Consider the following 25,440-nt stretch of genomic DNA (forward strand, 5'->3'; position numbering starts at 1 on the left):
TGCCCGGCGATGTGCTATCTAGTATTCCGACGCCATTCCCAGCCTGTCTCAAGGCATCTATCTGCGTATGTTTCGCAAATGGGTAAAGGTACCATTGTACTCCGTTCTGGGGCATATACAGTATCTGCGCGAGAGAGAATCCGGCAATCTTCTGAGCCACCTGCCACGTGGCGGGCCCAAGTCGTCGACGAATGTAGGCTCTTTTTTTGCACGCAAGTTCTACCTCCCAGCGGCCTCCAGAGGAGCCATTGCTTCGATCTGTTCCCTCCTGCGGGTGCTCCATATGCTGTTCCCATACTCGGGGTTCTCGGTCTTTACTAACGCGAATTCGTCGCGATAGGCGCCAATGGGCGTAAAGCACCTCATTCTATCCAGCACAATCCTAGAGAAAAGAGAATTGCCCATCTCGGCCATTCTAGTCCTTCATGGGAGGCTCTGGGATGGAAAGCCTACTCCGGCTCTCTACCCCTCTCTCCTTCTCGCATCCTCTCTCACTCACTCACTCTCTCACCCTCTTCTCCTCACCCACCACGGCGTTGCACATCATATCCTTTCGGTCCTCTGCAAAGGTCAGCCGCGCAGCATCTTCTTGATCCCTCTGGTGACGGTAATGTGATATAAGTCAGCTCATGCGCTGGGATGGGCCCGGACCGATGCATGGATTATAAATAAATGAAACACCTAGGCAGAATAGCAAAGATAGGGCAGTGCTGCTTACAAAGGGGCTGTGAGGGCTCATTAGACCGAGAGAGGGAAGAGACACCGAGAGCAGGCGGCAGGTAGAAGAGGCTGCTGAAACTGACTGAGCCGTCCGCTGTGGCTAACTGACCGCCCTTCGGCCAGGTCTGATGCCCACAGTTCTCATGATCGGCCCTCCGGGCTGCATAAGGCGACGGATTCAGAGAATATGCAGTGAGACTCTGCCAGACCGTGCTCGCTCGCTCGCTCGCTTCCTTTGAAATGCATCTGATGATGCTCCTTGCCAGGTCGCAGCGACTGGGCGCGTGACGCAGCACCTGATGTGACAAGTCAATGGAATCGAGGGGAACAGTTCCAAGGACTCCCTTCCACTCTTCTCTCTCCTCCTCTCTTGTGCCTTCCTCGCCTTCTCTTCCCTTCAACAGCAGTGGTAACAGCAGGATCAGGAGCCCCGGGGCCGCTGCTGCCGTTGCCCATCTCGTTATCCTATCCAGCACTCGCTCCATCAACCGCGTGCCTTCCCGCTCCAGTAGAGCCGGGGCTGGAGGTGTGACAGTTGCAGCAGTTGCAGTTGCAGTTGCAGCTTCTCCAACTTTGCTGGGCCACAACGGCTCTTTCCCTCTTGTTTCCCCTCTCCTTGTCTCCAATCCCCAATATTGCCTTCCCTTGGCCGGATAAGGTAACGCTGAAGCTAACCAGGATTCTATATGGGATTCTGCCCACGATGGCGTCAGTCTCGAATCATGAGGTACCTGCCTAGTGCCTGTATCTGTATATATAAAACCGCCGGCAGTCGTCCAGCCTCTCCGTCTTCTCCCGCAACCTCGTCTCTCGCTCGTCAGTCCCGCTTCTTCGTTTGTCTTTCTCCCTCGTTCTCTGTGACTCTTACTTTTGACGTGCCCCATACAACAAGCGCCAACCAAGCCCGCACTTACATGGCAAAGAGCGCCCACACCACCTTCCAGCCATACCCCTAATAAAAGACGGCCCCGAAACGTTGCAATATTCAGGGCCCAGGGGAGGGGAAAATATCTTTCTGCTCCCCACAACCCTTGGCTCTTTTTTTTTAACCACTCGGTGTTTATATATTCGTCTCTCATCGCCTGTCGATCTTTTCTTTCCTCCTTGGTCCCCTCTGAGAAGAGGAAACAAAGACATTGATCTGCGTCCGATACAAACTCTAGCCCCCACCCCCACTCTCGCTTTCGCTGCGAACCTGCCAAACGCACGTCATTGCCTGCAATTATATAAGCCACCCGCCGTTGCGCTACGACTTTGATCCCAAAGTGACTTACCGCCACAAGTCATCGGGGAGATCCCGAGGAACACGACAGATACGGAACGCAGCGCAGGACCATACAACAAGTTCAGAGCAGCAACCTCGAAATTTTGCTTTCTACCTGACTGAGCTGGCACGTGGGTACCAATAATCCACTGCCAGTGCATCAAAGGTGTGTGGATTCTCTCAAATCTGTCCTCGTTTACATGGGTGTTTGGGATCATGTGCCTTTTTATTCGATTGTCCGTCGTCATGTCGTGCAATTGCTTCCAAATCCAATCCACATAAAGCTCTGTGCGCTTGGCGGAATGTTATTAACCAGATTCCCTAAGGGGTAGGTGACAACCCGGCCAATAGGGAGACAACATAATCATCGTTTTCACATTCATCTTGCATAACCTCGGTGTAAGAAAAAAGAATGGCTCGCCTAATCGAACCGTCGCCTCCTGTCGATTATTGCTGCTCTGGGTGCTGCAAGGCTGCCGACTTTGGCACCCATGACTACTGTTTGCCCTGCGAGACCAACCCGTCTTGCACCACCAGCCTGGACAAGACTAAGGACATTAACCAGCCGCCAAGAAGGGACTCGCAGGATAAGAGCCGCAGTGCCTGATATGGTTTTTGAAATAAATGGTGGGCGAAACGAACGAAATTATAACGAAACTAGAAAATTGAAGGAAGGGGGAAGGGGAAGAAGAAAATTGAGGGGAAAAAGAAAAAAAAAAAAAGTTTAACGAATGACCTAGCGGTACGTGCCGTCTAACTCAGATCCAGGGGCAGGTCCCCCACGCGCTACATGATCGCAAAAATTCCGGCATTGGGAGTTTGGAGCCATGGATTGTATTGTACTGTACTTGATACGCTCTAGATAAATAGGTATTTTTATGAAAACATCCTACCTAAGAAAGAGAAGATAAAGAAGACAATCATCATCATGGCTGAGCTAAATGGGATATCTAAAAGTTCAAAGCAGAATGAGAAAGACATGTATTTACATTAAAGCAACTTCATTAATTTTCTTCTGTATCCCCCCCTTTTCCTCCTCCCTGCACAAAATAGTTACTGAAGATTGAACTCCGCTATCCCCGTCTCTCCACCTCCAATTTAGATGAAGAGCATGGCAACCAAAGGCAAAGCCAGGGCCCAAGAAGCAGGGTGAGCCCAGGCAGCGGCGCTGTCTTTGTCATCGCTCTTAGGAGCGTCGCTGGTGCCGGGCTTGGTCGAAGAGATGGTGGTGGAGTTGGATCCAGTATCGGCAGAGTTCTTGCCGCTCCAGTTGGACTCGTCATCGCTAAGAGGAACAACCTTGAGACCGGTGACGGCGTTACCCTCGGAATCCTTGACGCTCATCTTGACGTTGTAGTTGGAGATCTTGACGATGGAGCCGCTGGGCTTGGGGCTGATGCCGTTATCGATGAGCTTCTGGACGCCGGGGGGAGGGACGGGCAGGGTGAAGTTGCTGTCGAAGCCCTTCTCCTTGATGAGGCTGGACGTGCACTTGGGAGGGGTGGGGGCCTTGCCGCTGGCCTTCTGGGACTGCAAAGACTTCCAGTCGATCTTGGCGAGCTGGGCCTTGAGGCGGTTGTAGTCGCCCATGATGTTCAGGGTGTCGCCGGAGATGTTGACCAGGCCGTAGTGGTTGTCCTCCTCGGTGTACTCGTAGACGAAGCCGCCGGAGAAGACGGGGGTCATGTCGGGGCCGTAGATGGCCTGGGTCTCGTTCCAGTAGCGGGGCATGGGGGTGTTGCAGCCGTACTCGCTGAAGAAGACGGGGACGGAGGTGTCCTGGAAGTTGTCGGTCAAGACGTCGTAGGATGAGCTCTTGTAGGTTGCGTCAGGGCCGCACCAACTGTACGAGTTGAGGGCGAAGACGTCGGCACGGCTCATGTCGCCATCATCGTTGGGCTCGGAGCATTGCAGGTAGTTCCAGGTGTCCCACAGAACGTCGCGAACGTCAGCGGCAGAATAGCCAACGGGAATTTGGCGCTTGATGTTCTTCTTGATGTAGTTCTTCAAGTCACGAGTAACGGCGCGCAGGTAAGGGGGCACGAATTGCGCAGAGGGGATGTCGTTGATGACCTCGTTTCCGGAGAAATAGAGCAAGGTGTTGGGGTAATTGCTGAAGGCTTCGGCAATGGCAAAGGTGCGGTTGGAGTAGGCTTCGTAGTAACTCGTCCAGGGCTCGAATGAGGTGATAGACTCGCCAACCAGAGGAGAGTTGACGTCAAGGACCATGTACATGCCAGCCTGGAGGCGGGTATATTAGCTACGGCATTTGTCACAGTGCGGACAGCAAGTTGGCCACAGAAACCATTGGTACACTTACAGCATTGAAGATACTGGCGCACTCGTCGTGGTTCAGGTTGGGGTCAAGGTTGTACACGCGAATGGCGTTGACACCCATAACCTGGAGAAGAGCTGCATCACGCAAGCAGGTATCGGCGTCGCTGAGGGGATCCTTGCCCGACTTGGGGTCGTATCCTGAACTGCCGCCTGGCTGGTATGCAACACCAACAAGCTGGAACTTGTTGCCGTCGGCGTCGACAAAGTCGGTTCCCTTGATGGAGAGAGGCTTGACAGCTCCCACGGTGGTGGCGGCGAGGGCCACGAGCGCAGCTTGCATCTGCAGCGCATTTTGGGTTAGCATTGGGTAAAACAAGGGATTTCACAGAGAGATGGTATGCAAGTAGGAAAAATGCAAATGGGCTGCGTAGCCCAATTGTATGTGATTATGCGCAGCGTTGAAACACGGCTCTCACGACAGCATCCAAATGCAAGGGGGAGCCACTCACAAGCATGATTAATGCCGGTTTTCTAAAGAATACTGGAAATTCTCAAAAAAAGAAATGAAAGGAATGAAGTATCGACAGGAAAGCAATCACAATAAAGCTCTGTTTATGATATTGGCAGTTCCAAAAAGCGAAAGCGAGGGATGATTTCTCGAGACAGCGGAAAAGAGTGACTGGAAGCCCAAAAACAAGCACTTCCCAAAGCTCGAGAGGCGATTCCCGCGAGCGAAGCAACAAAAAAAAGAGCGACTTTGTGCAAAACGAGCGCGAACGTGTCTTTGGCAGAAGCTAGGAGGGAATGCGATGATGGGCGGGAGGCCAGCTGTAAGTACAAGTAGTCGCGGGCTCCGTGTGCTGGACCCTTGATCAGCCAAGCCCACCAATTGCAATGCGGGCCAGGGGCATTTACAGGCAGGGCTAGTACTTGTAGCACTCGGTAGCGCTCACAAGACCTTTCCTCCAAGGGCCCTGCCAGCTTCAGGGCACCGACTCTTGAATGGCACCATTTGCCGCTGCGCTAGTGCGGTAGGCCAGGAACAGGCGGGGCCCCGCTGGAACGTTTGATTTGGGCGCTGCAGATCCGTCGCAGCGGCGTGCAAGAGGGAGCCTCAGCGTGAGACGGACTGTCTCAGCTAAGATCGTTGATCTGGGTGCTTGGTAGCGATTTATACTTGAGACGAACTACTAGTACTATTTGCAGTGTATGCAGCTCTACTTAGGGGATTATAGTATGCTAGGTACTGCTAGTGCACCGTATTGTATATAGTGCTCCCGAGGCCGTCTTCTCTGCGGCACTCGCCTATAGTGCAAGACTGGGCATTTTGCTCGCTAACAGAGACCCCGTAGGATACGAGGCTGCCGAAATGCCTCTCATTCCCACCGTTTGATGGCCTCTTGGCCTTTCACTTGGCACAGCATGGCACAGCATGGCTTGGCTCTTGCTCAGGTGGCCCTGCATCGTCTTTCTCCCTTTCCCCAATGGCCTCTTTTCGAATCTCGTCTTGTTCCTCCACCTCTCATGTCGCCTACTTCATCCTCCATATCCCCCAATACCCATCCAACCTACATGCCTAGGCAGACACGAATCATACATCTACAAATACGTAGCAATAAAACGTCCATCCCTCCTCGTGTCCGCGGCCGCTCACGCCGAGTCGGCGGAACTAAGAGATCGATAATTTCCCCATTCGAGCAGGTACGAGCAGTACTTGCGCGCGCCCCCCCGGACTTCGTATAAGTAAGTGGCCGCCAGAGCCAGTCCAAGCAAATCGTGCCCACCATTATTAGCGACAGAGTAACCCCGTATTTATGCCTTTCTGCGTCAGAACAATGGCTGTGGCGAAACGCTGTTTACTGCGGAGTCTTGCTTTTCTCTTTCTCTCTTGTTGGCTCTCTTTGTATGTATGAAGCAATCGTTGCGTACTTACTACTAGCTAGTAGTGGTGCTAGGTAGTAGCAGTGCCTGTTAGGCCTGCCAAGCGGTGCCAAGTAGAGTCTAGATCGCCATGCGCATCGTATCAAGGAGCTCAAGAGGGACAAGAAATTAAGGCCAAGAGCAATGAAAATAAACTCGCCGCGCTTTTCTTTCTAGATCTTGTCTTTACAAGATTAAACACATGCACAGCCTCCCAATGACCTCACTAGAACCTTATTTCAACCTCCAAAGCAGCAAAATCAATCTATTATACGTGTACCTGATGGCTTGGCACGGAGGCGAAGCCTTCTTGTCTCATAAAGCGTAAACACTCTCAGGGTCTTGGGGCATTCTTCTGGGCGTGGCGTCTCTCGCCCAGGCTCCTCCCCGGAATCTCGCTTTTCCAGCAGCGCAGGGAAAATTAAAATGAGCGTCCCCCAATCCCCTGTCCGTCATCCAATTTAGGGGCTGACCTCTTGTGACCAAAAGTGGCAAGACTGGGTGGCTTCGTCTCTGCCAGGTAATTAATGCTACCCATCCCCGCGTCTAATTGGTTTGTCAATCTTCACCTTCACCGCCTGCCGTTTTCTGTTTCAAGACAGGACCCTTTTTCTGCCACCCCTCGCCAACATTGGCGAGAGCGCTTGTATCTGCATACGGTGAAGAGTGTGGCTATTAGTGGGACACCAAGTTGATGGTCCAGATCCCGCGATCTTTCAAGTCAAGATCTCCCACCACAATCTTCATATGCCTCTCCGCCTCCCGGCCATATCAACGTATCGCCCACTCTTCTCACGGTCCTCCGTAATCCGACCGCTAAGCACAATGGCTACCCGTAAGCCTTCTCCAAACTCTCCTCCAAAGATCCCAAAAAAAAGAGGCTTGCTGACTCTTTCTTCCTCTTGTCACCTAAACAGCTCCTCCTGACACCCGCCCCATCGTCGTCTCCGGCCCTTCTGGCGTCGGCAAGGGAACCCTCTACGGCATGCTCTTTGACCGCCACCCAGACACCTTCTGCCTGTCCGTCTCACACACCACGCGCGACCCTCGCCCCGGCGAGGAGCGTGGCGTCCACTACCACTACGTGACCATGGAGGACTTCGAGGACCTCATCGCCAAGGACGGCTTCGTCGAGCATGCCAAGTACGGCCGCAACCGCTACGGCACCAGCAAGATGACCATCGAGGAGCAGACCAAGAAGGGCAAGGTCGTTTTGCTGGACATTGAGATGGAGGTAATGCCAACCGCAGTGACTTATTTCAGCAAACCACCAAAAGATCTGCGTCTATCAATGAAATAGTTTCAGAGGCTAACGTGTGAATTAAAAAAAAAACCTAGGGCGTCAAGCAAATCAAAAACTCCGGCATCTCGGCCCGCTACATCTTCGTTTCCCCGCCGTCAATTGAGACCTTGGAGAGGCGCCTGCGCGGCCGAGGCACCGAAACCGAGCAGAGCATCCAGGAGAGACTGTCTCAGGCTCAAAAGGAGCTTGAGTTTTCACAGACACCCGGCGTGCATGACATCATCATTGTCAACGATGACCTCGAGGAATCCTACAAGAAGTTCGAGGAGTTTGTGTATAAGTCTTAGGAGTAAGACTAACAACTGCGCGATACGATTTCATGGCAAATACCCACCAAAAAAGCCCATCCAGTATACAATATAGATAAAGAGCGTCATTTACAACATTTCTATTGCTGTTGATATCGCTAAAAGATGCAAGGCTCACGAATTTATTCACAAAATAGAGACAAGCTTGGAAGTATAAAAATAGGAGATAAATGCAAAATTAATCAACATATCATACTCTCTCTCTCTCTTATCTCTCTTTCCATTCTGCCACTCTCTTCCTTAGCGACTCAACTAACTGTAGGTATATTGAAAGTACAGGTATGGGGATCTGATTAAAACGTAAGAAAATGGTCAAGGAAGGCTCCGATGGTACTACTAAAAACAAAATAAATGCGTATTAAAAGACCGCAGACGAGATACGTCGAACCACTGAGCGTTTCACGATGGGTAGAGTTCATGCTGCCCTTATAAACGTTGCATGGTTGGTGAGAGCGCGCCCAGTTTTTTGTAATCGCATTCCGTCTCTCTGCGTTGTTTGAGTGAGAACGCAGCGAATATTGAGTCGGATTGCGGTGCAGAGAAAGCTGGTCCACACATCTCCAAATAGAAAATACACTGCTTTTTACCGCGCATAACACCACCCACGAGGTGAGAATAATCGTAAGACTGGCTGGTCGCCGTTCCACCCAGAGAACGCCATCACTCTCCTACTCGTCAAGCACGAGCGAAGACTTAGTATCCGTTGATGCCCATTCGCTGGGAGCCTCGGCTCATCTCGCGATCGGCAGCAGGGCTGATCGGTCTGCTGGCGGCACCACCACCGTGTGCGCTGCTCTCCTTCAGTGCAAGCAGCTGCTTGGCACGGAAAGTCTCGTAGTGGATCTGGGAAGTGGTCTCGATGAGGTCCTGGAGGTGGGTTCGGAGCAAAAAGTTTCGCAGGTAGACGAATTCGCAGTGGTTCTCGTCCTCAACGTTGATGACACCCCAGCGGTTCTGGCGCCCACGGACTTGCTTGCCATTGACGATGATGTTCTTCTCAGAGCCAACAACCGCAAAAGGAACCAAGCTCTGCAAAGAAACATACATGTTAGTTCAACATTTCTGGGTAGTAGCGACGATAGTGTACTATATGCGTACCTTGATCTGCTGGTTCAAAGCTCGCTCCTCGTCGTCAAACTCCTCGTTATCGTACGGGAACATCTTGAGGTTGTGGAAAGCAAACTCGGCCTTGATACGCTCCTTGAATTCCAATCGCTCCTCAACAGTCAAGGTGTCAGCCTTGGCAATGACAGGCACAACGTTGACAACATCGGACAGCTTCTTCAAGACGACAATATCAATGGGCTTGAGAGAGTGGCCGGAAGGCTGAATGAAGAACAGACAGGCGTGGATGCGGGTGTCGGGGATGTAACGCTCTCGCTGGGCGGTAAGCTCCTTTCGCAGGTACGCGGAGTGCTGGTCCTTGATGTACTTGACGATAGGGTCCCAACAGCGGTCGTTGTTGACAAGGTCGCCGTAGCCGGGGGTGTCGACGATGTTGAGTCTCAGACGGACACCATTCTCCTCAATGAGGTGAGAGACGCCCTGGATCTCGGTGGTTTGGCGAATGGGCTCGTCAGGCTGCAGACGACCCTTGGAGTCGATGAGGTGCGAGGCGAAGATGGTGTTAATGAGCGTCGACTTGCCCAAGCCAGTCTGGCCTGTCAATCCAGTTAGTTTCCAATCGGCTCATGGGCTGATCAGCCCCAAGACGCCTCAGCAGCGCGCGCCACTTACCAACGCAAATAACGTTGAACTGGAATCCACGCTTCAACAGCTTGCGCTCAATCTGCGACGTGATGCTGTCGAAACCGACATGGCTGCTAGGAGTGATAGTGGATGGAGTCGCCATCGTGATTGATTATGAGAGACTGGGAGAAACGAATGAAGGAGATGGATGCTGTTAAGGAGTAAGGACAAAGCGATTCTTCCCTATTCCAAGAAAGAGCGTGGGCGTGGGTGAAAACGCGTGAAAGACGAAAGACAGCAGACGCGAGGGCCAGCAATTCAGAAAGCGGAAACCTGATGGGTAGAATTGGAGGTTGTGAGAGGCACTGGTAGCGATCCTGGAGAAGGGGAACTTTTTGGACTGGCTGGCGGTGGCTCCTTACTGGGCCAGTTGGCGTGTTCTTGCCTTGCCAGGTAGTGCAAGCAATAATTTCGGCGTAGGGGCAGGAGCAGGCCAGGACACGAGAAAGGGGGGAATGGAAGGTGCCAGGGGTAGCATGGAGAGCTGCTAATTGGCTGCAGACCTGTCCGTGCTGTGGAGGCTCGTGATTGGCCCGTATACCTAGCTAGAGGTACTAAGGCAGTTAGCCCGGTGCAGCGTTGCGAGAAGCCGCATTGTGTGGCGGTACTTGGGTACTTGGGTACTTTGGGGTACCTGGCTTGGTGCTAGGCGGGATGTGGTGCTAGAGGCAAGATTTTGATAATCGATTTTCTTGATAAGGTGCATGATCATGAACCACGACAAATCGAACCCTGCATCGAGCTGGTGAACAGACAAGACAACGAGCCGAGTCGACGACAAGAAACTTCGATCGCAAGAGATACTCGCAGCGTGTTTTGCACTGGGGAGTCGGAATCCGGTTCTCTGTGCGCATAAACGTTTTGCGCAAGTCGCTCCACCACGCAACGATATAGAATACAAGAACAAACCGTCACAATGGCAGCGACCGCTTTCCTTCCTCGCCTCGCATCCCCCTTCTCTCTCGCTGTCTCTCGCTGGGCGACATTTTACACCACGCCATATACCCTGAAATTCCTTCCCTCACTATCAATTGCTGTCCCTGGCGTCACCATCAACATTCCTGGACTGCTGGGCGATATCTGGGAATCGGTCCTGCGGGCAGTGCCCAAGAACAAGGTCTCTCACTCAAAAAAGAGATCGAGGCAGATGGCTGGAAAGGCCTTGAAAGATGTTAATCATCTGTGCAAGTGTCCCGGCTGCGGAGAAATCAAGAGGACACACAGATTATGCCAGCACTGTCTTGAAGGTATGGCCACGGGTAGCGGATCAGCATTTAGATGCAATGCTAACTTCCCCTTTCTCTCTAGAAATGAAGAGAATATGGCGTCAGGATTATCCTACGAGCAGTCCATTTTAAGCGCGCAGGTTGATAGACGGCTGGATTCCCTCTCACCTATGTCAAAGGCCGATGTACTACGACCTCGGGCCAGATCGAGCATACCAGCTGGCATTTGCCTTAGTCAATGCTTTGTCTCATTATGTACCAATATGAAAATCAGGATAGAGGGCTGGATGGTAGAAAAAAAACACTCCAAACAGATGTATAAAAAAAATTACGAATACAAGAACTGTTATAACTTGCGCATGGTGTAGCATAAGATTTGTTGGCCACCCATCTGATTATTTTAAATGTAAAAATATTGTATACGTACTAGGCAGTCATTATGAAAAATCACATCAGTTGTAGCTAATTGGCATGATGTAAATGGGAACCAGCCCCGTGGTAGCCAACTTTATACTCGCATCTGACATTTGATGCTACAGCGAGCTATCAACCCCACCAGCTCACAAGCCCCCCAAGCTTCTACGATAGCGCTGTAGAAAACAACCTCCAAGCAACAACAGCATTGTAGCAAAGTGACAATGGTAAGGGTGCTCGCCAAATCAATTGACTAAATTCATAAAAACTCACACATATGGCCATGTAGTCGAAGCAATATTTGACCACCCATACGGTGGACGACGGTTAGTTTTCATTTCACACGCCGAGGGTTCAGGCAGCTGATGAGAGATCGCTTGCAGCCCATATCACAGACATATTCTCGCTGGCAGCAACACAAAAGACACTGCTCTCAGCCAGTGGCTCTTCAACGCTTCACGTACATGATACCACTGACCCTTCTTTCCCTCTGAAGCAGTCCATCTCTGGTGCCCACAAGCTAGGCTGCCACCACATCTGCACATCGCGCAACGGCCTCTACGCCGCCAGTGCTGGCTTCGGGGGCGAGGTCAAGATATGGGAGTATAACAAAGAGACTGGCGAGTGGAGCGACGGCGGCGAAGTTACGGGTCCAACGGTCAAACCAGGTGAAGTATGGGCGATTGCTCTCAGCGAGGATGGAGGCTACCTGGCGGGCACCACCAACGATGGCAGAATCAACGTGTGGGACGTCGCGGATCGGAGCAGAGCCAAGATTCGCGAATACGAAACGGGCAGCGCGGGCTCAGGCAGCTTTGGCATGTGCGTGGATCTCAGTAGGGATGGGAAATTCACGGCAAGCGGGCATCAGAATGGCTCGGTCTACGTGTTCAACAATGATACGGGGAGGATTCTATATTCCCTGTCCGGTAGGTAACACTTTTATCTTATCTTTTGACCTTTGACCTCTGACATAGAGCTATAGGCCTTGCCAAGCCCGTCCGAGCAGTAGCGATATCGCCTGCTGGCACTCGAGTGGCCGCCGCGGGTGATGCAGGCATCATCGCCCTTTATGATACAAAGCACGGAGAACACGTGGGCAACCTTACGGGACATTCATCATGGATCACGTCACTCGACTGGAGTGATACTGGAGAATACCTCCTTAGTGGCTCAATGGATGGGAAAGTGAAGGTATGGTCAATTGAGCGCGGTGTTTGTGTAGCAACACACAGCGAGACGGATAAGGCCTTGTGGGCCGTCCGGTGGCTGCCCAAGACTGCACGCAGTGAGATGTTCTGCACTGGTGGCGCAAACAGGAGCATTTCATTCTATAGAGAGGCAACAGGAAGTTGAGATTATCTCGGGCAGAGCAGATTAGAACAATATCTTGGCGTTATATTAGTAGGTACGCAATGAACATGAAAGCGACCTCATACCTCGTTGAAACTGGATCCCATATTGAGATGCCAATGACCACCACGTGACGTCGTTCCAGTCTCGCGTTGCCCCGCCAAACGCTAGCGCCATTCTCGCATCATTATCCCTCGCCGTCCTCCACCTTACAGCAGGCAGCCAAGCTGGAACTCCACCCGATTTGTTCCTGCATCTCATTTATATGGATAATCGTTAACGGTCTACAACATACAATTAAGAAGCATTGATCCATACAAGCCGATCATTTTGTTTCTGCATTGGCAGACCAATTCCTGTGCCATACCGAAGCATTCAATATTCTACGAAAACAGCATTACAGGGTATTTTCGTGCAGCAATGCCTACAACAAGAAGATCGGCCGCCAGCGCCCGGGGTCGCCCTGGTCCAGCCAAGGGACAATCGACAATCAGCTTTTCGGGCAAGGTTACAAAGGCCGTGCCCAAGGATTTGAAGAAGGCAGTAGTAGATTCGCCAACGATTGCTAGAACCACCATCCCCGAGCGGCCAGCGTCAAAAGACGAAGTTCGTAAACAAGAAGAAGCCGTTAATGCCGTCGCAGAAGAACCAGACGTTGTTGAGCCGGAGCAAGAGGAGGAGGTAAAAGAAATTGTTGAACAAATTCCGGAGAAATCAGAGGCTGAGCTTAAGGCTGAAAAGATTACTGATGCTCAGGTCAAATCGTACTGGAAAGGGATTGAGAAGCAGCGCAAGGCACCTCGAGTACACCAGCAAGATCTCGACTTGGGCGAGAAAGTGCTAAGATACTTCGACGTAAGCTCGCAGTACGGAGTAAGTTTATACGTCTCTTTTCTCTTTGCTCCATACTATTGGTATAATGTGTATGGATGGAGACATATGTTAACACCTTGTTTTTGAAGCCTTGCATCGGAATGACTCGCTTGAAGCGGTGGCAACGGGCTGAGCGATTGGGTCTGAATCCTCCTATTGAAGTTTTGGCGGTCCTTCTAAAGGAGGAGAATAAGGACAACATTGAGGTGGAGACTGCGCACATGGATCGGATAATGAATGCTACGGCTTTATTTACATAGGATGAAAGTATGGGCGGCGACTAATTTTTCGGATGTCGAGTACTGGCGTTGGGTGCAAGGGATGATGCTTTACTGGTCTCTATTTTTATTGTTATCTATTCTGAGCTAGTATGGGTATGAAGGCTGAATGTAGGTAGTGTTATCTTTGTAGATATACACAGATATTGTAAACTTTTAATTCTATAACATATAACATGGTGTGCCATGACTGACTTTTATTCATACAAGGTGCTGTAGACTAACACCTGACTCAAGCCAGGATACAACATTAATACCAGATACTTCGTGTTCGGTGGTGAGGAATAGACTCTTTTCCTGCTGCCTCCATTTCTTTCATCGTATCGTAAAGGAAAAAGTCGATCAAAATAGCATTGACATGGGTATCTGGGTGTGCACTCTGGATCTCTCTCCGTATTAACTCAACGCACCAGATACTGCACGCTGTTTCAACCTTTGTCAGCAGAAGCTAATAGATGATTTGCATAATGCAAAACTCTTACCTCTCAGCTGTATCTCCCACCGACTTCCGCTTTCAATAAGCTTCTTATCGCGAATAGCCGCGTCGATCTGTGGGCCGATATACAAGGCACCCAGGGTGGACAGAATTTGAGGCACACGATAATCGGCAAACATGGTGATCTTATCAATGTCACGGAACTCGCCATATGACTTGCCCTCGAAACAAGCCCATATGTCTGCAACAAAGATTTGGGCACGCTTCATGATGCGGATGGGTTTTTTTCTGCCTTCAAATGGGTGCTCGTCTCTGAAGCAGTCAAAATCTCTGGCGAGGATATTGACGAGCTGGGCCGCGGAGCCCTTGGCAGCGGAAATTAGATTAACGACGGAGCATTCGTATTTCTTTTGGCTCTGATGGTTAATACATACTCTCATTATGAGAGACGGTTATATGGGAATTAGGACGTACGTTATAAAGCACATTACCACTCTCTCTGAGGCAGTCAAGCCGCTCTTGAAGCAGAGGCATCTCTTCCTCTGTGCAGGACCTAAAGACGTGTCTCAGGGACTCCAAGTTACACTCTTCCTCATTTTGCCAGTAATTAGGATCAGTAATAGGGATATCTGCAAAGCAATCCAGTCAGAGGGTGATGGTATATTCGCAGTATAAATGGCGGCCACTGACCTTCTTCAAGGGCTCTTTGAATTGCCGCCACCAGACTCCAGTAACCCGTCCATCTCTTTCCCTTATACTCAATGGCAAACCTCTCGTCATCAGGCAGCTCAGACCAGAATGAAAAGTTGAGCAGGTCCATGGTGAAGATGAATGCGGCCGTGGCTTCATCCTTGGCCTTGGGATGCAGCTCGTGTGATGACCATGTAGAAGTAGAATAGCTCTTCTCTTGCATCTGGGCATAGATGGTCTCTGCGGCACGCTTTGTTGAGCGCATGTCGATGGCTACGTCGATGCCATGGTCGTAGACATACTCGGCGTCAGCCAGGACGCCTGTTTCAGGCTCTTCGTCTTTGATAGAGACGCCCTGGAGGTGCTGCCGAAGAATGGCGAGAAGTTCGTGATCCACCTCGTCGTCGGACATTTTAGGGGAAATGAGGCGCTTTGAATGATGACGCTATAATTTGGGAGTTGATACAGTCAACTTGGACTTAGACGCCGTTAACTAGAGACGTTTGATGAGTTTCTCGCTTGTGAGTGAAACGCTGTGAATAGCACCCCGCTGAGTGGAGGACTGGTGCTGAAAATCGAGGCCTAATCAGGGCTTACTGCTGTAAACTAGAAACCTGCTGTTATAGCTTTCCATAGCTTTTGCATATCTGCTACACTACACAATCTAGCGTTAGATCTTATGGCAATTCTACACCTCATTGTCACTATAATTCATCCTTATTAAGCATCATTTTTTATACCTACTGCTATTGCATCACCCGAGCACGTCACAAAAAAAAAGTTCCGTCCCGTCCAGGCACACACAGCCTTGTCGTCTCAAGTCACACCTCCGCCCGCTCGACGACTCTTATCTTAGCGCACCCTATCAGTTGATGCTCAGCGCACGGACCCGTCGGCTCTATTTCCCCGGGGCCTCTGACCTCATCCAATTGGTCGTAACCCAGCTTTTCGCTGGCCTCGTCCGCTGTACTTCAACGCCCTGCAGCTGCCTGCGCCGAGCATCGCCAGACCAACAGCTGAAAATCGACGAGTTTGGCGCAATCGATTCGACGCCCCTCTCTTCTCGCTTGCGACCGATCACCTTCGAATTCCATCTCCAGACTCGATCCCCAGACGATCTTCATCGCCACCATCTACTATTAGCTGAGCTCGACACTTGCACTGATGGCGGCGATGGAGGCTCCCAAAGAAGCTCTTGCGGATGCGGCTGGCGATGGCATGTCAACCACTGCTCCCGCTGTTGCTGCTGCTGCCGCTCCTCATGACCCTCATCGGCCGCAGCGGATTGTCGCGTCACATCCTGCACCTACTCAGCGAAACGCAATGGCCTCACGCGATCGATTTAACCACCAGTCGCTCGGCGCATCTCTGAATTCCTTGGTCAAGCATGTACGTTTAGTGACGAGTCGAGTGCTCCCAGCCGCACCATACCCCAATCTGCCATGGAAATCAATCTTCTATCTTCGTTCAAATTCCTCTTCTTCTTCTTCTTCTTCTTCTTCTTCTTCTTCTTCTTCTTCTTCTTCTTCTTACGATTTGATTGACTTTTTTCTACTTGCTTTTCGCGAATGCAGCTTTTGGATACTAACTTTAGTTGCAGGCGCGAGTGCTAATGGTGGGCGCTGGAGGCATCGGATGCGAGCTTCTGAAAAACCTGGTGCTCAACGGCTTCGGCGAGATTCACATCGTCGACCTTGACACGATCGATCTATCCAACCTAAACCGCCAATTTCTCTTCCGACATGAACATATCAAGAAATCAAAAGCATTGGTGCGTTGGATGCCTGGAGTTGCGCCAATATTGCTCGACTGTCGCAATGCTAATTAATGGAGCAGGTTGCCAAAGAGGCGGCACAGAGATTCAACCCAAACGTCAAGATTGTTGCGCACCACGCCAACATTAAAGACTCCGAGTTTAGCGTTCCCTGGTTTCGCGACTTCAAGATCGTTTTCAATGCTCTGGACAACCTCGATGCGAGACGGCATGTGAACAAGATGTGCTTGGCTGCAGATGTTCCGCTTATCGAGAGCGGAACGACTGGTTTCAACGGCCAAGTTCAAGTCATCAAAAAGGGCATTACTGCGTGTTATGACTGCACTCCCAAAGAGACGCCCAAATCTTTCCCTGTCTGCACCATTCGAAGCACGCCGAGCCAGCCAATCCACTGCATAGTTTGGGGCAAAAGTTATTTGCTAAAGTAAGGAGCATCTTCTCGTGTGTGATACCCAGTTCTCTTGGCATTTCTTTCTAATCTCATTTCCAGCGAAATCTTTGGCGTCAGCGAAGACGAATCGGCTTTTGATCACTCGGCGGATGCGGATAATGGTAGGACTCCAGCTGTCTGTACTACTGCAAGATGGGATTCCACGCTAAATAAAGACTACTAGCCCAGGAAATCGAGGAATTAAAGAAAGAATCAGAGGCTCTAAAGAAAATCAGAGACGCAATTGGAACACCTGAATTCCCGAAAATGCTCTTTGACAAGGTCTTCAATTCCGATATCGAGCGCTTGCGGTCTGTAGAAGATATGTGGAAATCGCGTCGCGCTCCTGAAGCGCTCAAATACGATGATTTACTCGCACGAGCTAGCCAAAACGTCGAGTCAAAAGACGCCATACTAGCAGACGGACAGAAAGTCTGGACCCTTGAAGAAAGCCTTATTGTGTTCAATGACAGCCTCGACCGGCTTAGCAAGCGACTACTTCGGCTGAAAGCGACAAAGGATGCTGCTTCGCCTGAGCCAACTATTACCTTTGACAAAGACGACATTGATACGCTGGATTTTGTAGCATCTAGTGCGAATATTCGCTCCACCATATTCGGCATTGATTTGAAATCGCGCTTCGATATCAAGCAGATGGCTGGCAACATCATACCCGCCATCGCCACAACAAATGCTATTGTCGCCGGCCTCTGCGTTTTGCAGTCCTTCAAAGTGCTCAAAGGAGAATATGCGCAGGCTAAAGAAGTTTTCTTAACGCCTTTTGCTAGCGCAAGACTGCTGGCTCCGGATAGGAACCGAGAGCCAAACCCCGACTGTCCTGTCTGTGGCGTTTATTACACCAGTATTATTGCCGACCTAAGTAGAGCAACGTTACACGATATCGTCGAGGGTTTAGTGAAGAATCAGTTTGGCTATAGAGATAAAGAATTCTCCGTGAGCAACGATGTTGGCGTATTATATGATCTTGACGAGACGGATAATCTCGAGAAGAAGCTCACAGAACTTGGTATGATATCAAAATCCCTTTTTGTACATTGTAGCAAAACTAACCACCCTGCAGGTATCAAGGGAGGCAGTTTCCTGACTGTCACAGATGAGGACGATGAAGATGTGCTTGTTAATGTGGTAATTGATATTCAGGATGGGTATGAATATAACGAAGAACAGAAAATTCGTTGTTGTTAAAAAGATGCTAATCGATCGCAGAATCTTGGATAATCAGAAAGAATCATTCCGTCCGGTACATGCCGGTCGTCCCGAAATTCCTCATAAGCCAAAGAAATCCTCGCCAGCTGAGACCAACGGCAACGGCCATAGCCAACAAAACGGAAAGCATTCTCTGGACGATGAAGTGGTAGAGGAATCTAAGGGCATTAAGAGGGCGCTCCCTGATGATGAGAGCCCCCCTTTCAAAAAGGCCAAGATCATCAGCTCTGCAGATGATGACGTGGTAGTCGTAGAAGATGCCGGTGGTGCCATCGTCATCGACGACTGATTATAGCATTCCTGACAGGCTTGCTGCATTGTCTTTAGGCAGCACTCAGCCCACCATCAAGGTTGAGGATACAATTGTTTGCGAAGCCGTTGGACGCTAGAAATAGAGCGGCATCGGCAACCTCTGCGGGATCCGCTACTCTATTAAGGGGCGTATCTTTGAGGTAAGCTTGCTGAATGTCTGGCTTGAGATCTAATTATGAGATGTACATTAGCTTGGGCACATGAGAAACGAGAGCATTATACTATAGGGATTACGAGAGAACAAAAAGTGGCTAGAGGAAGGAGGATACACACCAGTCCACATGGAGCTGTTGACCCAACCGGGCAGCAGAGCATTTACACGGATAGAACGAGACGCCATTTCACGGCACAGGGCACGGGTAAAGCCTAGGAGAAGATTAGCTACTTCCTACCACATGATGAAATGTAAAAACAATGTATGTTAATATATAACAAAAATTTGAGATAACACAATACGATCGGCTCTTACCAATTACGCCAGCCTTGGATGCAGCGTAAGCTGTGGCGCCAAGCCCCCCTTTTGTTGCCATAAGGCTAGAGACGTTTATAATGCAGCCTAAGAGCAATCCAGAGCTATTAGCCAAGCTGATGGGACATATGAGGCACCAGTAAGGATCTGGGGAGACATACCGTTGGGTCTCATCTTTGCGTGCTTGCATACCAGCATGGTGGCAAGTAGATTTGTGTCGACAATACTTGAGAGTTCCTCATCAGGAGTTCGCTTCAGCAGCGTGGTTTGAGAGATGCCGGCACAGTTGACGAGAATATCGATGGGTCCAATGGAAGCATCGCGTCGAGGCTTATTTTACGGAAAGTCAATGACTCCATACTTGAAAGTAAAAAAAAAAAAAAAAAAAAAAAAAAAACACAAAAGACTTATAAGGCTTTGCGCCGTGGTTGAACCAAAAACATCTCTCTTGAGTCTATCAAAATTACAAATAAATGTATTTACCTCGGATGACGATGATGCCCGTGAGCTAAACAAGGCCTTGATTTCTTCCCGATTCGAAGCATCAAGGCGAATAAACCGGTGAACAGAAGGAATATCAGCTGAAGCGGCTGCGTTTTCCGTGCCATCGCCAGTCTCGGGTAGGCTGTACGGACGAAGCTGCGGTTCTAGCTTATGGCGAATGTGGATGGCTGAGCGGCCGAGGAGCGACACCACGGCGCCATGTTGGGCGAATGCCTTTGCAATGGAGGAGCCGATGACGCCGGTGGCACCGACGACGACGCAGTGTCTGCCGGCAAATGGCAAGGCCATGGTGTTCTTTTGTGCCTCTGTTGCTGCTGTAATTGTTGTATTTTCCCGGGCTAATTAGTGGAACGGATAATGTCGATTTGTTTCGGTGCTCCGTTGGGGAATCGGTGGGGACGTGCCGAGGACACTAACGGCGGGCCTAATTAGCGACCAGCGCGGCAGAGATGGAAAGCACATGCATGTCATGGTGGAAAACAAGGGTCTCTCTTCGCCAAGTAGAGTTGCGGGTTTCGAGAAGCCTACTAATAACTACCTGCTAAATAATACGGCGCTGCTCTGTACTCTTGCCATTGCCGCTGTTCCGAGCCAAGCAACACTGTGATGATCGCTGTGCCATTCTGCCTACGGAGCATTGCCTCTATTCCGCTTCTCGTAGCAGCATCACTGCCCTCTTTTGCAAGCGCCTACCGCGGCAGCTCGCTGGAGACAAAGTTGCACTCTGCTCGACTCGTATAATTGGAGACTGGAGGACTGCTGGCCGGTCCAGGGGGCTGTTTGGCGTCTTCCTTGGCTTACCTCGGAGCGGAGCAGCGCTTGGAGGGATCTGCAATTCTGCAATAGGCAGCCCGACAGCGGGTTGTCACAGCGGCCGTTTCTTCCTCTCCTACCGTGTGGCTCTACTGGCCAATATTACCTACCAATCTCGAATGGAGACCCAGATGTGGTCAAATTCTAAAAACGGGCATTGACTGGTATCGCTTTCGCACGAGCTTGGAGGAAAAGTATGATGCCCATAATTAGGTACATAGCATTAATGTTTATTCGTTCTAGATGACGGCACCAGCTTTTACAGGGCTTGGTGGCTTGTCTTCAGCTTCCAATTTTTTTCCTTCTCTAATCCCCATCCCCCCAGTGCCATTTTTTTTTTTTTTTGCGCCAGGGCTCTCGTCGCATTCGCACTTCACTAGAGCTAAAACTGCGACTCCCACCTCACTAACAGACCCGGGACAGGTCCTTGCTTTTCCCTCTTCCTTTTCCCTCCACTCTCGCTCCATGTCGAATCCCGAACTCGTCTCACGACGATACACTGAGCTCTTCCTTCCCGACAGCACTGCAGAGTGCCTGGGATTTCCACCATGAACGGCACGCGACGCGATGCCCCGCCGCATCATCACCACAAGAATGGCGATGTCCCCGACGCGGGGCTGAGGAGCCTTGATCACTGTAGGTCTCTTCAACGCAACAGCCCTCCCCCACCGATATACCGTGCTCGGAGTGAAATGGAGATGTGCAAGGGGGGAAAAGAAAGTGTTTCTTAGTTTCTCAAGTGATTTGGAATTCAAAGGGAGAAAAGAACGTCGAAGAGAGAGACATGGAGCGGAAAACTGGCATCTAGAAGCTCTCAAATGGTCCTTTGAGCTGACATATTGCAACCTACAGACAAGAGAGCGCTGCCAAAATGGAGATACAATCTGCGACAACAGGCACTTCCTATTGTTCGATGGGAGACGCCATACCTCGCTGCTCTGCAGAGCAAGCTGCGCACGCCGGCGCTCGACAGCTACTTCGCCATCACCGCCAACCTCGGCACCCATACCTTCTTCATGATCTTCCTGCCGATGCTGTTCTGGGGTGGTTATGCGGCCTTTGCTAAGGGGTACGTTTTTGCAGATGTAGAAACCATCCTGGTCTGATTCCTTTGCGACGGAGGCAGAATTGCCACTTTTCGTTTCACATGGCCGTTTTATCCAATGCTTGAGCTAGGAAAACTTTGGATGCTAATATCACATGCGCAGGTTGGTTCACATCTTGGCGCTGGGTGTCTTCTGGACAGGCTTCGTCAAAGATTTCTACTCGCTGCCCCGACCACTGTCGCCGCCTCTCAACCGCATCACCATGTCTGGATCTGCAGCGCTCGAATACGGCTTCCCCTCCACCCACAGCGCCAATGCCGTTTCCGTTGCCGTCTATGCCATTCTGCTCTTGCGCAGCCCCGACAACCCCTTTTCTGAGACGACAAAGCTGCTTCTCGAGATCCTGTCGTACTTTTATGGTGTGTCCATCGTCTTTGGGCGCCTTTACTGCGGCATGCATGGCTTCCTGGATGTTATAGTTGGATCTATAATGGGGGCTGGCATCTCTTTGCTGGAATACTACTTCGGGCCGCCGTTGGATGCCGCTATGCAGTCCAGCTCTTGGGTGGCTCCCGCCCTCATCGGCCTGGTAATCATCATCCTCATACGAATCCATCCCGAACCTGCAGATGATTGCCCATGCTTCGATGATAGCGTTGCCTTTGCCGGTGTAGTTATTGGGCTGGAGGCTGGAACTTGGACCGCTGGAAGATCTTTCCTAGCTTACGCCGAGGCTAGCATGGGTGCTTTGCCGTACACATGGTTGGTTGTCGCGGCGAGGATGGTGGTTGGAATCGTCGTCATCTTTCTTTGGCGCGAAATCATGAAGCCCACGCTGCTCAAAGTGCTGCCCCACGTATTCCGCCTCATTGAGTCGACCGGATTTGACCTGCCTCGAAGGTTTTTTACACCAGCCAGCGAGTACAAATCTGTGCCTCCTGGGTCGCGGCTAGATACCCTATTTCCCAAGGCCTCTGATTTCCCTCGTATGGTTGAGAGTATTCGACACCCTACAACTCGAGGACGAGCCGTTTCTGTAGGACCACAGAGCGCAGCAGATGCATACGAAACCTTGGCCTATCGGGAGCGGCAACGAAGGGACAGTATTGGAAGCAACTCTAGCCTAAAAGGCAAATCAAACAATCTGGATCTTAACGAGGAAGACGAAGATAAGTCAGGCAAAGGGGCCCAAACTTCTGGGGTTCAAAAGCCAGCATACAAAGATGAGCCGTCGAATGGCCCGAATGATGTTCTTGTCATGCAAGGCGGGGGAGAGAATGGGAATCCAGAAATATATCTCACTATGGAAAATGAGCGTGAAGAAAAGGAAATGTTTTCTCAGCTAGTGAGGCCACGAGTGAGATACGACGTCGAAGTTGTCACAAAACTTGTGGTTTATTCAGGCAAGCACCTGAACTTGCCCGCTTGAACATTGAGTGTCTACTAACACGATGTGATCATATAGGAATCTCATGGCTTGCAGTTGCAGCAATTCCGGTGTTATTCCATCTAATTGGTCTCGGCATTGTCCATTCAGCGGTCCAGTGGGACAAGCTGCTCGCCACAAATTGAACGGACTATCGGTTCACGGCGACTTGCAAAACTGTTTTTTAGATATTCTACCTTTGACGAATATAAGGATGCAAGGGGCGTTTAATTTTTTTTTCTTACGAATTTGGAGAAGGGATTGTTGTTTCTTATTCATGGGGCGTACACCTCTATTTTTCTGGCACGGCGACGGGTTCGCGTTACTTTTAAAGACAAGCTGGCTCGCGATATAACGGAAAAAAGCATGCATACTAATAATGCTCTTTTTGGTGGCTTCTGTCTTGCCCTGTTGTATTATTTCTATTTTCCCTTTCTCTTTCTCCTTCTGCCTTCTTGTATATATTGAGAAGAGGTAGTGGGCAAGATGGGATAAAAACTAATTATCACAAGAATCGTCCACAACTTAGTAGGCTATTATATACATTTATTAGAATGATCGTTCTCTCGTGCTCTCAAAAGTGGCTCATTGCTTCAGTGGGGTGGCTTAGCTATAATCGCTGTGGCACAGTTACAGGGGTTTTAATGGGCAGAACACGTCTAGGCGCGTGTCGACGCCTGTAGCTCGCTCGTCTGCCTTGCGCATGGTGGGAAAAATCCGGTCGACAAATGCACGTCGTCACAAAACGGGAATTTTGTTACAAGGTTGGATATTCAGTGCAATCGTTTTAAAGAGACTTGGGCTCCTTTTCCAATTGCTATTCCAAGCTTCCCCTCTTCCAAAATGTCCGACTATGAGGACGAGATGGACGTCGATGGCCCGGCGCCATCCGCCGATATCACGTTTTCGGCTGAGGCAACCAAGGGCAAGAGAAGTGCTGCCAATCTACCAGTTGAAGCCGAGGACAGCTTGCCATGGTACGTACGAAATGATATCTGAGAGATGTTAACCAGAGCTGCCGCTGACGCACTGCTTTGTAGGGTTGAAAAGTACCGACCAGTAACGCTCGACGATGTGTCCGGCCACCAAGACATCCTCGCCACCATCAACAAGTTTGTCGAGATGAACCGCCTTCCTCACCTGCTTCTCTACGGGCCGCCTGGCACAGGTAAAACATCGACCATCCTGGCTCTCGCGCGGCGGATCTACGGCGCTTCCAACATGCGGCAGATGGTGCTAGAGCTGAACGCTTCGGACGACAGAGGCATCGACGTGGTGCGAGAGCAGATCAAGACGTTTGCTAGCACCAAGCAGATCTTTTCCATGGGCGGCGGCGCGGCCAAGTCGAATTCCATTGCTGGCTTCAAGCTCATCATCCTGGACGAGGCGGATGCCATGACCAACACTGCACAGATGGCTCTACGAAGAATCATGGAGAAGTACACGGCGAACACACGGTTTTGCATCATTGCCAATTACGCACACAAGCTTAGCCCTGCGCTGCTATCTCGGTGTACGAGGTTCAGATTCAGTCCGCTAAAGGAAGGGGATATCAGAGTATTGGTGGAGAAGGTGGTGGAAGAGGAGAATGTCAAGATTCAGGGCGAGGCTGTCGATGCGCTGGTGAAGCTGAGCAAGGGCGACATGCGACGGGCACTCAATGTGCTTCAAGCGTGCCATGCATCAAGTGAGTTTTTGCAATTCAACCAAAACCCATGAAATCTAAGAGGCCAGAAAGCTGACTGCATGGAACTGTTATAGGCACACCGCTGAGGTTAAAGAACGAGCCCAAGCCGCCCGAGAGCGAGATCAAGCGCGAGACGATTACGACAGAGACGATTTACAACTGCATTGCGGCACCCCAGCCCGAAGCCATCAAGGAGATTGTGGAGACGCTCCTGAGCACGCCGGACGTGACGAGCTGCCTCAACACCATCAACGCCCTGAAGACGACGCAAGGACTGGCGCTGGCCGACATCATCACGGCGGTGATGGAGCAGCTGACAAAGCTGGAGGTCAATGCAGAGGTCATGATTACCTGGCTGGAGGGGCTGGCAGAGATTGAGCACCGGGTTGCTGGAGGGGCCAGCGAGATGGTGCAGACGGGAGCGGTGGTGGGAGTTGTGCGAGGCGGGGTGGAGCTGATGAGCAAGTGAATGAATGCAGGCGAATGCCATGACCAAGTGCTCTGGCATGGCGTTGTAATGTCATGTTGTTAATGAAAGATAAAGGCAAAGGGAACAAGATTTGATAAACGGCACAAAGCATTGAACCATTTGGTTGGTTGACCAGTTGATTGATCATGCTGTCACTACTATTAGCAGGTACAGGTAGGTAGCTTAGCTGCGTGTGGCGCGCAGAGGTCCCTGGGCAATCCTCCATCTAGATTGGTAACTCGGGGGCTCCTTACGTCAGAACACGCGCGCGTATTGGCAATCAATCACTCGCTATGGAGTTTTCCTTGCTCTAGCACCGGACCTTATTCTTTCCCATGCCATGCTGCCTTGCCGCTGCACCCAGGCCCGGCAACGACGCACGACCCGCGAGAAGCTCTTCCCGAATACACTGCAAACAGCTCTCTCGGCCAATTCCCAGCCAGCGATGGGGCTCTGCCACCCGAACGGAGTT

At 50.7% G+C, this 25,440-nt stretch overlaps 13 protein-coding genes across 13 annotated transcripts; 8 read left to right on the forward strand and 5 right to left on the reverse strand.

Moving 5' to 3' along the window:
- Positions 1-1,032: 1,032 nt before the first annotated feature.
- TrAFT101_003552 (uncharacterized protein) lies at positions 1,033-1,377 on the forward strand (the record flags this gene model as incomplete). The annotated part of the gene is made up of 1 exon (XM_066126919.1): positions 1,033-1,377. One exon carries the CDS (start codon positions 1,033-1,035, stop codon positions 1,375-1,377), a length of 345 nt encoding a protein of 114 aa, XP_065983026.1.
- Positions 1,378-2,405: 1,028 nt separating this feature from the next.
- TrAFT101_003553 (uncharacterized protein) lies at positions 2,406-2,914 on the reverse strand (the record flags this gene model as incomplete). Its single annotated transcript, XM_066126920.1, has 2 exons — positions 2,406-2,587; positions 2,878-2,914. The coding sequence occupies 2 exons, from the start codon at positions 2,912-2,914 to the stop codon at positions 2,406-2,408; spliced, it is 219 nt and encodes a 72-aa protein (XP_065983027.1).
- On the reverse strand, positions 2,788-5,058 carry TrAFT101_003554 (uncharacterized protein). Its single transcript, XM_024910872.2, has 3 exons — positions 4,771-5,058; positions 4,305-4,601; positions 2,788-4,225 (listed from the first exon to the last, which is right to left on the reverse strand). The coding sequence occupies exons 1-3, from the start codon at positions 4,774-4,776 to the stop codon at positions 3,083-3,085; spliced, it is 1,446 nt and encodes a 481-aa protein (XP_024766688.1). The 5' UTR covers positions 4,777-5,058; the 3' UTR covers positions 2,788-3,082.
- A 1,312-nt stretch (positions 5,059-6,370) lies between these two features.
- On the forward strand, positions 6,371-7,986 carry TrAFT101_003555 (uncharacterized protein). The gene is made up of 3 exons (XM_024905822.2): positions 6,371-7,016; positions 7,099-7,415; positions 7,520-7,986. The coding sequence occupies exons 1-3, from the start codon at positions 6,929-6,931 to the stop codon at positions 7,769-7,771; spliced, it is 657 nt and encodes a 218-aa protein (XP_024766687.2). The 5' UTR covers positions 6,371-6,928; the 3' UTR covers positions 7,772-7,986.
- On the reverse strand, positions 7,689-9,969 carry SPN2 (Septin Spn2). Its single transcript, XM_024909310.2, has 3 exons — positions 9,530-9,969; positions 8,891-9,453; positions 7,689-8,821 (listed from the first exon to the last, which is right to left on the reverse strand). The coding sequence occupies exons 1-3, from the start codon at positions 9,642-9,644 to the stop codon at positions 8,486-8,488; spliced, it is 1,014 nt and encodes a 337-aa protein (XP_024766686.1). The 5' UTR covers positions 9,645-9,969; the 3' UTR covers positions 7,689-8,485.
- Positions 9,970-10,249: 280 nt separating this feature from the next.
- On the forward strand, positions 10,250-11,127 carry TrAFT101_003557 (mitochondrial 54S ribosomal protein bL32m). The gene is made up of 2 exons (XM_024907355.2): positions 10,250-10,788; positions 10,850-11,127. The coding sequence occupies exons 1-2, from the start codon at positions 10,458-10,460 to the stop codon at positions 10,897-10,899; spliced, it is 381 nt and encodes a 126-aa protein (XP_024766685.1). The 5' UTR covers positions 10,250-10,457; the 3' UTR covers positions 10,900-11,127.
- Positions 11,128-11,381: 254 nt separating this feature from the next.
- Positions 11,382-12,635, forward strand: TrAFT101_003558 (uncharacterized protein). The gene is made up of 4 exons (XM_024902258.2): positions 11,382-11,408; positions 11,471-11,507; positions 11,565-12,110; positions 12,167-12,635. Exons 1-4 carry the CDS (start codon positions 11,406-11,408, stop codon positions 12,535-12,537), a joined length of 957 nt encoding a protein of 318 aa, XP_024766684.1. The 5' UTR covers positions 11,382-11,405; the 3' UTR covers positions 12,538-12,635.
- A 118-nt stretch (positions 12,636-12,753) lies between these two features.
- Positions 12,754-13,829, forward strand: TrAFT101_003559 (uncharacterized protein). The gene is made up of 2 exons (XM_024905821.2): positions 12,754-13,407; positions 13,497-13,829. Exons 1-2 carry the CDS (start codon positions 12,955-12,957, stop codon positions 13,665-13,667), a joined length of 624 nt encoding a protein of 207 aa, XP_024766683.1. The 5' UTR covers positions 12,754-12,954; the 3' UTR covers positions 13,668-13,829.
- Positions 13,500-15,503, reverse strand: TrAFT101_003560 (uncharacterized protein). Its single transcript, XM_024898969.2, has 5 exons — positions 15,409-15,503; positions 14,812-15,304; positions 14,596-14,750; positions 14,168-14,528; positions 13,500-14,108 (listed from the first exon to the last, which is right to left on the reverse strand). The coding sequence occupies exons 2-5, from the start codon at positions 15,221-15,223 to the stop codon at positions 13,936-13,938; spliced, it is 1,101 nt and encodes a 366-aa protein (XP_024766682.1). The 5' UTR covers positions 15,224-15,304; positions 15,409-15,503; the 3' UTR covers positions 13,500-13,935.
- A 271-nt stretch (positions 15,504-15,774) lies between these two features.
- Positions 15,775-19,026, forward strand: TrAFT101_003561 (uncharacterized protein). Its single transcript, XM_024907354.2, has 7 exons — positions 15,775-16,200; positions 16,412-16,582; positions 16,648-17,009; positions 17,076-17,137; positions 17,200-18,042; positions 18,097-18,181; positions 18,243-19,026. The coding sequence occupies exons 1-7, from the start codon at positions 15,976-15,978 to the stop codon at positions 18,529-18,531; spliced, it is 2,037 nt and encodes a 678-aa protein (XP_024766681.1). The 5' UTR covers positions 15,775-15,975; the 3' UTR covers positions 18,532-19,026.
- TrAFT101_003562 (uncharacterized protein) lies at positions 17,831-19,854 on the reverse strand. Its single transcript, XM_024907353.2, has 5 exons — positions 19,507-19,854; positions 19,185-19,353; positions 19,024-19,110; positions 18,828-18,920; positions 17,831-18,723 (listed from the first exon to the last, which is right to left on the reverse strand). Exons 1-5 carry the CDS (start codon positions 19,813-19,815, stop codon positions 18,566-18,568), a joined length of 816 nt encoding a protein of 271 aa, XP_024766680.1. The 5' UTR covers positions 19,816-19,854; the 3' UTR covers positions 17,831-18,565.
- Positions 19,855-20,578: 724 nt separating this feature from the next.
- Positions 20,579-23,347, forward strand: TrAFT101_003563 (uncharacterized protein). The gene is made up of 4 exons (XM_066126921.1): positions 20,579-20,976; positions 21,193-21,409; positions 21,549-22,789; positions 22,852-23,347. The coding sequence occupies exons 1-4, from the start codon at positions 20,889-20,891 to the stop codon at positions 22,956-22,958; spliced, it is 1,653 nt and encodes a 550-aa protein (XP_065983028.1). The 5' UTR covers positions 20,579-20,888; the 3' UTR covers positions 22,959-23,347.
- Positions 23,348-23,655: 308 nt separating this feature from the next.
- TrAFT101_003564 (uncharacterized protein) lies at positions 23,656-24,968 on the forward strand (the record flags this gene model as incomplete). Its single annotated transcript, XM_066126922.1, has 3 exons — positions 23,656-23,789; positions 23,853-24,499; positions 24,574-24,968. The coding sequence occupies 3 exons, from the start codon at positions 23,656-23,658 to the stop codon at positions 24,966-24,968; spliced, it is 1,176 nt and encodes a 391-aa protein (XP_065983029.1).
- Positions 24,969-25,440: the final 472 nt, after the last annotated feature.

Source organism: Trichoderma asperellum, chromosome 2, assembly GCF_020647865.1.
Source record: "Trichoderma asperellum chromosome 2, complete sequence".
Taxonomy (NCBI): domain Eukaryota; kingdom Fungi; phylum Ascomycota; class Sordariomycetes; order Hypocreales; family Hypocreaceae; genus Trichoderma; species Trichoderma asperellum.